Source organism: Liolophura sinensis, chromosome 6, assembly GCF_032854445.1.
Source record: "Liolophura sinensis isolate JHLJ2023 chromosome 6, CUHK_Ljap_v2, whole genome shotgun sequence".
NCBI lineage: Eukaryota > Metazoa > Mollusca > Polyplacophora > Chitonida > Chitonidae > Liolophura > Liolophura sinensis.
The window spans coordinates 47691845-47705851 of NC_088300.1; the positions used below are offsets into that span (position 1 = coordinate 47691845).

At 38.4% G+C, this 14007-nt stretch overlaps 1 protein-coding gene across 1 annotated transcript; it reads right to left on the minus strand.

Annotated features, from left to right (window-relative positions):
- Positions 1-5199: 5199 nt before the first annotated feature.
- LOC135467278 (serine-enriched protein-like) lies at positions 5200-8895 on the minus strand. The gene is made up of 5 exons (XM_064745044.1): positions 8853-8895; positions 7675-7930; positions 6853-7091; positions 6150-6307; positions 5200-5754 (listed from the first exon to the last, which is right to left on the minus strand). The coding sequence occupies exons 1-5, from the start codon at positions 8893-8895 to the stop codon at positions 5200-5202; spliced, it is 1251 nt and encodes a 416-aa protein (XP_064601114.1).
- Between the last annotated feature and the right edge of the window lie 5112 nt (positions 8896-14007).

Consider the following 14007-nt stretch of genomic DNA (forward strand, 5'->3'; position numbering starts at 1 on the left):
GATGAAAATGCAGACAAATATTTGTGATTATTATGAAATAAAACAGGTGAAGGAGGTTTGTTGATTTTTGAAGTTGCAACAAATGGTGTTTTTTTGATGAGAGGTACATATAGGATTAACACTACCTTAATTTCATGACGATATTTTTTCTTTAACTGCGTTGTTTAGTGTCTGTAATGTATGAATAATGGTAATAATTCTTTACACGTAAGAACTTTTGCGGTTGGCAATTCTGTCGGATTTTGTCTGGCGTATATACACATTGTCAGTGTTTTCATTATAATATAAAAATTTGTACATATTTATCGTGTCGCACAAATCTTTTATATAGTTCCCTCAGTTAATAACACGTCAACAGAAGGGTGGACGACTTACGGAAAAAGTCTGTAACATGACGATAGTTATCTATGTTGTGTATAGACGTTTGTGGTTATTTCAGTAAGATACGATCAGCGGAAAGTGTCTACTGTTTTTCTTTTGTTATGTGAATATCTGGTTACCGGAGATAAGTGTAAAATCTGGTATATAAAGGGTGCCAAAATAGAAATAGCATTATTTTCACATGACAAATCTGCTTTAGTTCAGATAAGGTAGTTAGTTCAGTGGGCTTTCATTTTCATCAAATTTATACAATGAGAAAGTATGCGTGGCAGTAATCATAAAATAAGGAATGAGCGAGGATACCATGTAAGAAGTGAAGGTTCCTCTCACCATCTACATCGTGTCCCTACCCTGTGCTACATATGTCACAGTTTCTCTTTGTTTACACAAAGAGGTCCAAATCGCACAAAAAACACAGGCAAGTATGATATATGTATAACATAACAGTTTCTAGCCTAACAGGGAATAACATAATCCATCCGGACATCAGTAAGATGCTCAGTCAATTGAACAGAATTGTTTTAAACTGCAGTAGCAATGCAGTGTTTTTTATTTTAAATTTATTTCATAATTTCTTTATTTATGAAATTAGTAGTTTGACAGTAAAGAATATTTCATGTATACGGCAGGGGTCGTATTCATAAATTGAAAAGGATGTTATACGTTATGGCTCCTCCGTCCATCAAGCGAAGTTCTTGAGCAAAGCCTCAAACACCGATTAAATAAATAAATAGATCTAAAGCCAAAGAAAAACTATAGGCAACGACCTCTTCATATTCGAATTTTACACGCTGGCCCATGATAAAGTTCTCAATTAATAAGAAGGTGTAGGCCATACACTCTATTGATTTACTGTGGATTGGCCGACACATCTGTGACCAAACATCACTGTTAGCTCATATCGATTACATTGATCTGACATTGTCAGTAATAGCCCATGTTTAATTAAGTGTTGTCAGGCGCAGAACCCCTGTACAGCTAGCCAGGGATACATCTTGTCATAATGCGGTACTTACATTTCTATTATATAAGAGTGATTCTCAGAAGCAATATAGATAGATATATTGTATTCTTTCAAAAAATGATTCTCTTAAGTTTAAAAGAAAATCAGCTGTCTGTGTGATGCTAGAATGTATTCTGTTGTTGCAGAAAAATCTTCTGTTAAATATAACACATATTCTACCGAAAGATTCTATCCGACTAACAGGATGCTATGTTGAGTGTGACAGATTATTGTGTTATAAGAAGAAAATACAATTAAACATCAGTCAGACAAGAGACTTTCTGTTAAAATTATCAGATTAATTTTTTCAGTGTATGGGAGACCTGTTCCAAATTCATGACGTTTGGTTACAACTGAAATTTGAGAGTCTTATAGACTTCTTAAATCAGTAACAACACAAAGACTTCTTGATTAGTACCTTCTAACGTTGAATGCTTACTCAATGTACAAAAATCAGCTAGAATTAACAGTGTTTTTTCTTGATAGGAGTTAATATATTTCTGCTGATAACGTGCGAAGAAAAAAAAAGAATAAGAAAAATTCTGATGAAATGATCATATATTCCTGAAGATATTATGGTATGCAATTTTATCAAAATTATTCTAAAACATTTTATGTATCTCCTTTTTTTCTTGATAGAAAGAAAGGGCTATATTCCTGCTTATTACTTGCGATTGCCGAGATCAGAAATGTTCTATTATCTGATGAAAAGATTACATATTCCAGAGAAGAGTTTGGTATTCAAATTTATCAAAATTATTCTAATCCATTCAACTACTCGTGTGTAAAATAGTTTAAACCTTTCAGTAATGTTGTTCGCGTCAATAGTAAACATTGTCTTTGAGACATTTTCGTGCAAACCAGTCGCCACGAAACATTATGTCATATATTCAGTTAAATTGTCTCCAGAAATTATGTGTGATTTTCTGAAAACTGTTCCATTGCTATAGTCCTAAAATCTAATTACGCCAACGGTTATTTGTCACATGGCATTGATGTGAATACAACCAGAGCCAGTAGACTTTTTCTTTAAGATCTGTAGTTGTTCGCAAAAAGTTTGTTTAACGTGTCTCGCTTACTAGTTATCTACTGAGGAACGGATTATATGTGCCCCGCTTTCCTCGCCGCTGTGGCCGGCGGCACGATTTTTGTTGTTGAGAGTATAAGGCTAATTTCTTGCTCGAAATTCTAATACATGTTCCATGGAAATCTAGTTTTTGCTATGCTGGATTCCCATATGACATTTGTTTCTATGTGTTGATTGTTTGCCACTCAGAAACTGGCTGTCCGGAACTGTATTTCAAGTCTCATCCTGCATTTTAGCTTTTTAGCTGGGGCAATCAGCCGCATGAGACCTTTATACGTACTTGTTTCTTATAAAATGAGGTCGTCACAATATGGCTGACATATTGCCAGCGCGGCGTTAAGCTATATTCATTCATTCATTTATATAATTAGGCAATGATGGCTGCTCTTCCGAAGCCTGCCGTCACATAGTAAGTATTATAAAACAAATCGATCCAGGCTGCTTTTTTTTTTTTTTTCGTTTTCAAGTACATTCATCAATCGTGTTCTTTCAGACCATGCAGGCTGTAAAACATATCAATACTTAGAGTTACCTCTACGTTTGCTTTACCAGAACAACTATAGAGAATAATCAGTGATTCAGTACACAGAAAACAACAAAAGAGTACACCGCTTGAGCCGACTTGTTTTAGGTGCGTGAGCAACATTCCTATTATGGATGAATGCTACAATAAAAATGAACGTGTGAATTTTAGCAGAAAGCCACTTGTGTGAGTGATGCTAGAATATATGCTGTTATGATAGCATAATACTGTGTCATCTTCAACATGATATTTCGTTATTGTCTGATTTACTGGTTTTCCAATATACCCAGGCCAGTATATTATCATGCACACATCGTACGCTCATTGTCCTAAACAGGTCTACGTAAATACACTAAATACGCTCAAAAATACGTCTAATATTATCGTCTTTTAACTATTCATTTAAACTTTCAGTTGATAACATGGTACATGAATTATCTTTCTAGCCATCCTGTTATATGGAGACTGGTCTATGTTAATCCTATGTCAGTTTTATTATCCTGGGGCCGAGCGACTATTCCGAAGGTGGGTGTCATCACGCCACACCCGTTGCTTCCCACTCACTTATCCCGGCTCCAGGTATACTAAAACACGGGCTTACTCCACAACCCAGACAAACCTATATATTAGTTATCTCTGATAGCCCAGAAAAAGTGCTACCCTCAAAATTTAAAAATTCGGTAACACCGTTCGATATTTACCTTACCATTAAATCTGCTGACTCACTGTCTTGGTATCATCACCGAACAAAAATTGCATTAAGACGACACCCACAGGACTTTCTGTCCAAAACGTGCGAAAAAACAGGTTGCATGTAACCTGGGCGTAGTTCGTCCTATCTCATTTACAAGCATAGCACAGGAGCTCATATAAAAGCTTTTTCATATAGTGTGAGGGGAACAAATATGGAACAGAGGACAGTTCGCTGGGTAGCTCACTATCTTGCCCCAGTTTGCAGACATCGCATGACCCCGTGTATCACATGAACAGCGCGAAGCAGTTACGGCTGGATTCACCCATTCACTGAGAAACCATCCCCTGCATTTCCACCCTGGTGAACATGTTTCGAATTTGGTGAAGACTGAGGAGAACTTACAAAATTTAAGTATATCAGTTACCTCACTTAAAGCTATGGAGGGGTTCAAGCCGGCATTTCGGGTCATGACACCCGCTCGGGTTGAGATAGCGAAGTATTAATCTCTAGTCTCTAGTCTTGCTACACGAATGTCGCAGAGCTGAAAATTACATCTGAAAATTATTGAATGTGGCTCAAGTTGGAATAAAGTTCTCGAAAAAAAATAAATGGTACATAACTGAAAAGTAGATCACGAGGGCTCATGGTTACAGGATTCTAATTTGAATAGAAATAAAAAATGAAAATAAGCATTAAAGTTGTAGAGATGGTCTTGGAATACACATCTACACAACTAGGTTCAGCCGCGTTAGAGAAAAGCAAACATAAATAATTCAATATGGCTGGCGCCAGATCAAGTGACACATGGTAGCCAAATTTTGCGTTGCATCAGTCTGAATGATGTTCTAAACATGAACAAGTTTCAGATGCATAGTCGTAGTAGTGTATGCAAAACAATAGGATCCCAAGCATGAATGACTAGAATACAACAACAACAACAACATTTTAACGCCATTATATACGTGGGTAGAGTCATTCGCTGCTTTTAATGACGACATCTTAATGAATAACAATGTCTTTCCACAAAAGTCCCAGCCATGCGTTACGCAGTGACAAATAACTACTATTCATAAACTGAACGTATAACTATAACACTATATCACCTAAGCCACTGAACTTTTTATGGCATTTACGGACGTAAAATGCTTAAATATTAAAATGGTATAAATCATTTCGTGCCTGCCAAAGTATAAAACTAGATATATAGATAAAGGATGACTTAAAATATAAGTGACTGTAAGAGCAAACCAAAAAGTTTTTTTCTGTGTAAACCGATTACTTAACTTCACTAATAAACTGCTTGATAAGCCGCCTTAATAGCATGTATATACAGAAATAGCCAAATAATTCAAATGAAATTACATGCCACCGTGCATTTGTGTCGTCTTGGATAACAGTCACAAGACTTCCGACTCATACTGGCATCGAGTTGGATATAGCCTATTTAATGCCCACACCGAGCTGATGCACACTTGCTTTTAGCACTTTCGTTGCTTCGAATTCGAATAGGCTCACAGTCTGGAGACAACAGAACAATTAGCAGAGGAGAGAACAAAACCACTGTCCGAGGCATTCAGTCGGGAAGAGTTGAAGGTTGAAGACGCCAGTGGTTGAAGTGGGAAAATGCCGCTACCAATTGTAATTCTGCGTGGACCTTCGCTGGGGAGACGAGTGGAGCCTCTCTGCTTATTCAGTCGTCGGGGACGTGCTTCGGATTCATCAGACTGGCCAATCACAAACCTAGGACGGCTTTGATGTGAGATAGCTCTGTTAATGACGTCATCGGACACAATACCAAGCGGTTGAATGGCGTTCCTCAACTTGCACAGAGGGATATCGCAAAAGTTGAGAGAGGCACTCATAGAGCGGAGCGTGGCTCGGAAGTTCCGATCATCAAGATGATCACACTGTCGTCTGCTCCACCGGAATACAGCATCCCATTTTGCCTCCTCCGTTGCCCTTAGGTTAGATTTCGATAAAATAGTCGCTACTACGTTCTGGGAAAGGGCTTCAAACGCCCGTTGTCGCAAGAGATCTTGTGCGTTCAGGCACACGAAATCCATGATCTGAAAAATAATCAGCAAAATACATGTAGATACCCGAATTATGTAGATAAATGGCCAGCTGCTTAATGTACAAGTGTTCGCTCTAGTCAAAAGTAGCCAGCAGATTCTGTCCATTTAACAAAAAATTAACAAAAAACTATTCTACTCTGCAAACAGGATGAACAGGAACAGTTGTTGGCAAAACGAGCTATTAGTTCACTTACCGTTAACCACTGAGGTTGCGGGTTTTATGTTACATGGTGTCTAAGATAACCGAGGAGGTGGTTTCCCAAAGGCTCCCTCAACTAAAAGATCTGACAGCCCTCATGGGTGGAGATTAGTAAGGCACCAAAAAATATACAGGTCCGTTATTAAGCAGGAAAGGTGCGCAAAGGTACAAGAGTTGTTGTTTTTACCTCCAGACTGATAATCTTTGTCCATTTGAAACTTGAATACGGCTGAGTTGACAACAGAAGTGGAAGTACTCTCTTCTGCGTGATACACGCGCGTGCGTACTGACAACACGTCATCCTCAGGTCATCCAGTCCATATGTGTCCGCCACATTCATAAGCCCTGGAAATGAAAGGAAAGAGATTTTTTCTGAAGACATCAGTACAAAATGTATTTTATATCACTGATCTGTTGTGTACAACCTTAAGTAAACTGTTATTACCAAAGGTGAAAGACCGCAGAAAAAAAGAAAATATTTACCATAATGCAACAGCATGGTAACGAACGAAATCTAGGTTTTCGAAATAACAAAAGTATTTGATAAATATAAATATATAAAGATCAAATCAGAGATTGACTTCACAGTGGTCTTACGACACAGCAAGACATTCAAACAGTAAAAAAAAGAAACTGACTTTCTGATTGGGTAACTTGACCGAAATTGACAGCGTATTTAAATCAGTTATCCTACTTTGCACTCATGCGTTTCCTGTCTGGCCGAAGAAGGTTAGCAAATTAGAAATGCCGCTAGAATACATAAGTAGACATGCAGCATATCACGGCCCTGGGAAGTAGGGTCTGCATACTGTGTATCGGGACTGTTGCTCAGAAACAATCATTTGTTACAGCGTGTATCTCGTATAAGATTTAATGGTATTCCAACTTACCTATGACGTTGTCTTGTGCGATGTGTATCCGCCCACTGTGTAGGAAGGTGATGACCTCTCGAAATGGTTCCGGTTCAAAATCTGTTACGCGGATTACGAGTTGGCGGGAAACTTTGGATGTGTCTGTCTTCCTCACTTTGGTAAAATTACGGAGTCGGGAAATTAGCCTCGTCTTTGTGGACTTTTTCGAAGTGAGTTTTTCAACTGGGGTGTCGGTAAATATGATCGAGAAGAAAACTCTACAAAATAAATACAAATACATGTAAAAAATAAAATATTGATTTTATATCAATAAGTCAACCAGATTCATTGCATGATTAAAACACAAAGTAAACATTTACAATAACGAGATTCTCTTGGCTTTATGGAAAAAACCCAAACGCAGAAATTACGAAGAGAATTCAGAACCCAAACGCATGAAACACGAATGGGATTCACAACCAAAATGCAAAAAAAAAACACGGGATTCACAACTTAACCGCAGAGGACACGAATGCGATTCACAACCAAAATGCAAAAAACACGGGATTCACAACTCAACTGCAGAGGATACGAAGGGAATTCAGAACCCAAACGCAAGAAACACGAATGGGATTCACAACCTACACGCAGGAAACACGAAATTGAATTGCTATATGAAGTTCATAGGACTGTTTCGTTATTGGAATTAGTACCACAGTCACCATGATCACATAACATGAATGACTCGTTTAGCTGAATGAATGACCAGTAATTTAAAACGGGTTTCAATTATGTTTGAAAGATATGTGTGTGGACGATTGACAGCATCAAACCTCAAAATGACACAAAAAGAGTCAATACCTGCTTCTTGTTGCTAGTATGGCTTTCACGCCATAGACGGGCACTTTCTCCTTGCCGACGATGAAGACAACGTCACACATTTCCGGCGAGCTCGTGATGAAGAGGAGATCAGCACAGAGGGCGCTGTTGTCCCTGTAGGCCATGACTTCCGCCATTCTGGTTTCATCTATGGTCTCATACACGCTCTCTTGTTCATTAGCAACCGGACTGTCCTTCGTCCTCGTTTCTGAGTTGCTGTTTGTCACCACTCTAGGAACTGAAATTTAAAATATAATATTGTAACGTGCAACCATTTGCTAACAATATAAGAATCACACAAATATATTTACTCGTTGAGTAAATAGATTATACGAGTATGTCAAGACATGCTAAGCTACACTGCTTGAAACTTCTGTAAAAAACACGATGACGGGGATATAAAGTGGTGTCAATGCTTCACAGACTTGTGGAGTAGATCTACAAAAATTACAGTACAAATTCACCCCTTCAACAAAGAGGTTATATAAATCTAAGCTGTTTACATTTTCTATGTATACATGATATTTTGGTCTACAGATCAACAAAAAATACTCTCATGTAGGGTTACAATATTGATTATTTATTTCAGTGCATCTATTTTATTTCATTTACTCATTTGAATGGTGTTTTACGCCATACTCAAGAATGTTTCACTTATACGACCGCGGAGCGCGGGGGTAACTCACGACCATCAGCAGGTTGCACATATTTTAGATGTAACTTTGCATAATATTAAATTGGTAAACATATGACTATTGTTCATACCTTCGCAGAACCTTGCCTGTGAAAAAGCATGTGGCTATGCTGTAGTTTTACTGCCCCTGCTTACGTATAATTGTTTGTAAATCAGAAGAGAGTTGTTCACTACAGAAAAATACACTTTACAGTTAGTCAAACTGCCAGCAGACTTCACTGTAAAAATCACTGTAAAATAACATTTGTTATTACAGTGTGTGGTCATGTATGCTCATCGGCCGATTGGTCGCAAATTAATATATCACATAACGACAGTCAAAAGTAACTGCATACACCGGAAGTGTTGTTAGTGTCTGTCATGCATTCATGAATTCTATGCTTTCTGTTGTGATTCATTAGCTTTCGATTTCACATAAAAGGTGATTTAAAAAAAACAAACGGCATAGGGAAGGTGAAGAGCTTACCATTCATAAGGTAAACGATGTGATCAAAGTCCACGTTATCCATGTTATGCTGTGATTTGGTACAGTTGTGATTTTGGAAGTAAGGAGTGTAGAAGTAATGGCTGCTGCTTACGACCTCTGATGTCCTGCCTTGTAGTGTTGGTCAGTGAATGTGACAAAATGACTACATGGATGAGAATTTATACCCAGTCTAATCTCACCCTTCAGGGTTATCCGCATATGCCCGCTGTGAGACCATGCTGTGTGTATATTAACCCGTGATTGCCTCTTAATGCCCATTGTCTACTGGGATCGGAAGCGCGTCCGTTTTCCATGGCTAAATTTGGGATTCCCCTCACCACGCAAATTAACTCAGTTCATTTGTCATACAGCCGAGTGGCTTAGCATAGCAGTGGTACCTGCGGCGTTTGATCGTTGAGAGTTGTTAATTGCTGTCTGTGAAGCAGTTCTCTGAAAATCTGTATCCTCTGGTTAGTTCCGTGATGTAACTCCTTCGTATAAAAAGTAATCAAAATATATTATTGTTATTTACTGGGACTAATATAGTCCCAGTTATTTACAAGCCGCCGCGTTTATGGAGGAGGTTATATATGTTCGTCGGTACTAATGGCTGAGATATAACCCGAAGACTTAAATAATGACACATGGCCAGAACGGTAACATGGAAGTGCAGACATAGCCAAGCCCCACCATAACAGACCCGTGAAATTTCTTAAAACTGTCGACAGATATTGAGCTTGGTGTTTTCTCGGTCTACAAACCATGAAGAAATGTTTATTTCCCAAATTACAGTACAAAGAAAAGCTTACTAGAACATATACGGCTTCCTGTGTACTTTGTCGGTTGTACGTAAGGTCAAGGAGAGCACAGCTTCGTGGGGAATGCCCTTCTAATCAACGCTTCCCTCGACCCGAATCAAGAAAAGGTGTTAAACACACTGGCAACAACAGCGAGGATTAGCCAGTTGATTGATAAATAAGAGCACAGGGGCAGACAGATCCCAGTTGTGCCATCAAGTAATTACAAGGACATTGATTTGATGTTAATTAGTCAACTTGATTGCAGAATAGAGAGATTGGCCTTAGTAATGGACAGCCAGAGACAGTTATTTTTCTATAAACTCCATGGTTCCGCATTTCCATATCCCATTCGAGTCAAAATAACGGGCGTTGTATGCACACCTTACGCTGTTTCGCTAAGAAAGTAACGTAAGAAATGTTGTAAACAAATCACTTATACCATCTGTCCAACAAATTACCTAAGAATGAAAAAGAGACTCGGCAGCTACATATAAATATATAGTTTACTTAACTTTTTATTTCTTCGTAATGTCTTGATGCACGGTTTCAGCATGGTTAACTATCCCGGTGCCATGTGACTTGGTCGTTGCTTTAATGTTATTGTTTTTTCTTTCCTTTTTTTTTTAAATATATGATGTCAACAGCATTTTGAATAATCCTATACCAGTAACGTTTGATAGACTGCAAGAAACTTAAGTGCATTTCTTTTACCTAATTCTTCCTATTTATTTATTGATTTATTTTGATGTTTTACCTTCATTCTGCTCAGCCAAGGTGCTGTAAGTTGTTGTTACTGAAGCATTTACTTAAACAGTTAGAATATACCTCTATATCTGCGGTAAACCAACTATCCCACTATCGTCGCCGCTCAGGTTTTACTCTTTATGCTGTAACCCTTTTATATTGGGTGTGACGTACGGTTTACATCCCTAGGTAACTTTGGTGTTACAGTTCCACTAAGATTTTTCGTACCGATACGCTGATGGATTGGCGTCTTAAGCCGTGTTCAAGACTTTTTCGATTATGTGTGACGACGGTCAGTTTTATGTGTGTGAACAACCGTCGTATAAGCGAAATATTCTTGAGTACGGTGTAAAACACCATTCAAATAAATATGTGTGTGGAGCTCAAAGTAAACCAAGGCCCTTTCCCATAAAGATATCTGAAAATATCTTAGAGCACAGGAACAGGACTGGTTTGCCCGGTGTCAGTAAAATGTAGCTGGGTGGTGTTTTAGGTCTGGTGTTTTGGGCATACTTCAGTGGCGGCGAGCATGGACTCGCCCTGCCACAAGAAGACAATATATATGTACACACACCTAATTACTCCTCGCCTTTATATGACTGAAAAGTTGTAAGTACGACATTAAACCCCAAGCATTAATTCATTCATTTCTGGCCTAAACACGCAGGCAAATCAGCCAAAAGTAGAGTTGTATGAATGATTATGGCCTAACGCCACATCTTCGATATTTCAGACATATCTTGTGTATTGAGGAATTGAGTATGGCATTTCATGGTGTTCATCTTATTTGAATTCCGAGGAAATTCCTTGACATTGCGGTGCGTTGTGTTGCCATACCGTTCGACTACGACTGTTTCTACTGTGTGAACTGGGTTGAATATGCAGTTTGATTTCCTAGACAATTTGCTGGTATTCAGTTCGATAACGATTTACTGTATCTCCGTGCAGTGTGTAATGCGAAGTTCCCTTTCCGTTACAGTATCTTGACTTACTGCACGAAGGCACTGATACATCAGGGCAACCATTTATTCATTTATGTTGGCTATGTTGAATTTGCAGCAATCTTGAAATATTAGAGCACTGCATTTGACTAAAACTTCGACCACTACTAACATACCGGTAATCATTTTGTTTCATTTTGAGAGTTTTATTCTTCTCTGAAAGACAATTTCAGGTTAATTTGGAAGGAAATATCATACCAGATAAATGTTACTTTCAGTGCCAAAAAAGAATAGATTACGATTATTATTTTCCTCAAAATATGCACTTTTTGTGCCTATTTTTTTATGCATATTGCATTATTAAAACATTAGAATGGTCTGTACAGAAAAAATAACAACAGAAAAGAACGAAATTTGAAAGGGCAAATAGTTGTAAAGGCTAATAGTGTTGGCGTGGCTGAAGTTTGCATAAACCATGGAGGTCAGAGTGCAAATAATAACTAAACGAAACTATTGTTCGAACACACTTACATGTATGTAAGCAGGTGGACTACCTTTATTGTGCGTAAGGGGAAATGTAGATATGTAGACAAAGTGTTAAACATAAGCACACGGTCGCTGCGGGAAGGGGATGGGTGAAGGGCAAGGAGTGGACCGGGCGGGCGCATAACGTGATTTAACTCGACGGGGTGTGCATGGATAATGACGGATCAATTACACAAGTGTAGACTAATCAGTGTTAACCATTAGTTTGAATCAAGTGTTGTTCAGTCCCATTACACAGGTGAAAGATAATCAATGTTGATCAGCAACTCATTGAACGTGTTGTTGACGCAGATCAGAGATAATCAGTGTTGATCATTAGATTGAATCAAGTGATGATTCAGTTCCACTGCACAAGTGAAAGATAATCAATGTTGATCAGCAACTCATTGAACGTGTTGTTGATGTAGTTCTACTATGATATTGTTTAATATGTGTTCCCCTCCACTTCCCCAAAAGAATACTGATGTACGACAAAGGCATTGGGTTAAAACCGACGCATGACGCAAAAAGACAGTGAGTAATCGACACAGTTACAAATTTATTCCATGTGCCATTTTGTTCATGGTGCAAAGGCTCTGCACAGGTCACAGTGTATTTAGATTTGTACAGAAAAACACTAAAACGTATGAAAACTGTTTCTCAGCTGTTAAAGTGGCCATGAAATTTTCCGCTATATTGAAAATTTAAGCTCAGTTAGTTAGTCTTAAGAAGACCACCTTTTATCACGCGTATCAGTCAGCAAAAGTTGTTCCCCTTGAACATGTTGAAAATCATTAGCATGCACTGTTAATCGAAATGCTTCGGGAACAACTTTAAAATACAGTTTTCACTTTCTTGCGTTCAAGATTTTTTGTATATTCTGTTCTATTGGCTTTCTGTTTCTTCACTAAAAGAAGCTACAGGACAGTTTTTTTGTTATCAGTTATATCTAGGTTGGAACATTTCTTATTGGAGATCTTAGGTGTTACATGTAGTATAATAAAACATATGACTTGAGTATTTAGGATGTAAAACCGTATTTATAAAATTGTGTTTCCAAACGCACAAGGTGTGTAGGAGTGGATAAAGTTAAAATGCACACGGTGGGAGAGGCAATAATTACTAAACGACCTTACTGTTACAGCCTGTGTCAGGAACCGATTTACAGCAGGAGGCGCCACATGGTCTTCGATACGATAGGTGGATACTTTTAAACCAGTTTGAACCTTTAAACCTTATTATATGTTTGTAAATATATGACTATATTAAAAGGACCTCCTTTAGCCGGCTCCAGTCACACTCAAATGTCTCTTTTTTCTTGCAGTAGACACTGTAGAGCGGGCCTCCGTGGCTCAGTTGGTTAGCGCGCTACCTCAGCGTAATGACCCAGGAACCTCTCATCACTGCGGTCTCTGTGAGATCAAGTCAAGCTAATGGTGGCTTCCTCTGCGGCCGTACGTGGGAAGGTCTACCAGCAAATTGCGGATGGTCGTGGGTTCCTTCCACCACAATGCTATCCGCCATTGTATGAAATATTCTTGAGTACAGCGTGAAACGCCAATGAAATAAATAAATCAATAGACAGTGTAGAGTTATGAAAATCAATGCACCACAAATGTAACTCTCTGAAACACTCTTGAATACGCAGTTATTCATCAGTCAATTAAATAAATATATAACAAATGTAACTTTCAGCCTTACGCATCTACTACGCATAACATGTTAAGGTCAATGATAGTTAGAGGACCACACGTTATCTCAACCAGGATTCATGCATGATTTCGCTATAGTTGCCAAATGCTAAGTAATTCCATAGCTTATACGTTCTAACTCATGCTAACACTTATTTAATGCAAGACGGCCTTTATCGTTACTCACACAAAAGCATATTTCCAAAGAAAAAGAAGAGCCACAAAGATTCGAACTCTTCGCCGATATACACTCCGCAGCGACTTCGTTAGTGCACTGTAATATGGAGCACCACACAATAGCGAGCATAAAATACGTGGTATGGTAAGGCGGAAAATCGGCCCCAGTGCAAGAAACTGTGCACCTAAAAAGCGAAAATGTACTGTAGCTCTGAGCGAAAGTTGCTGACTCACTCGTAATTCCACTTCTTTTTCTTCAGTTTAGTTTTACTTTCCT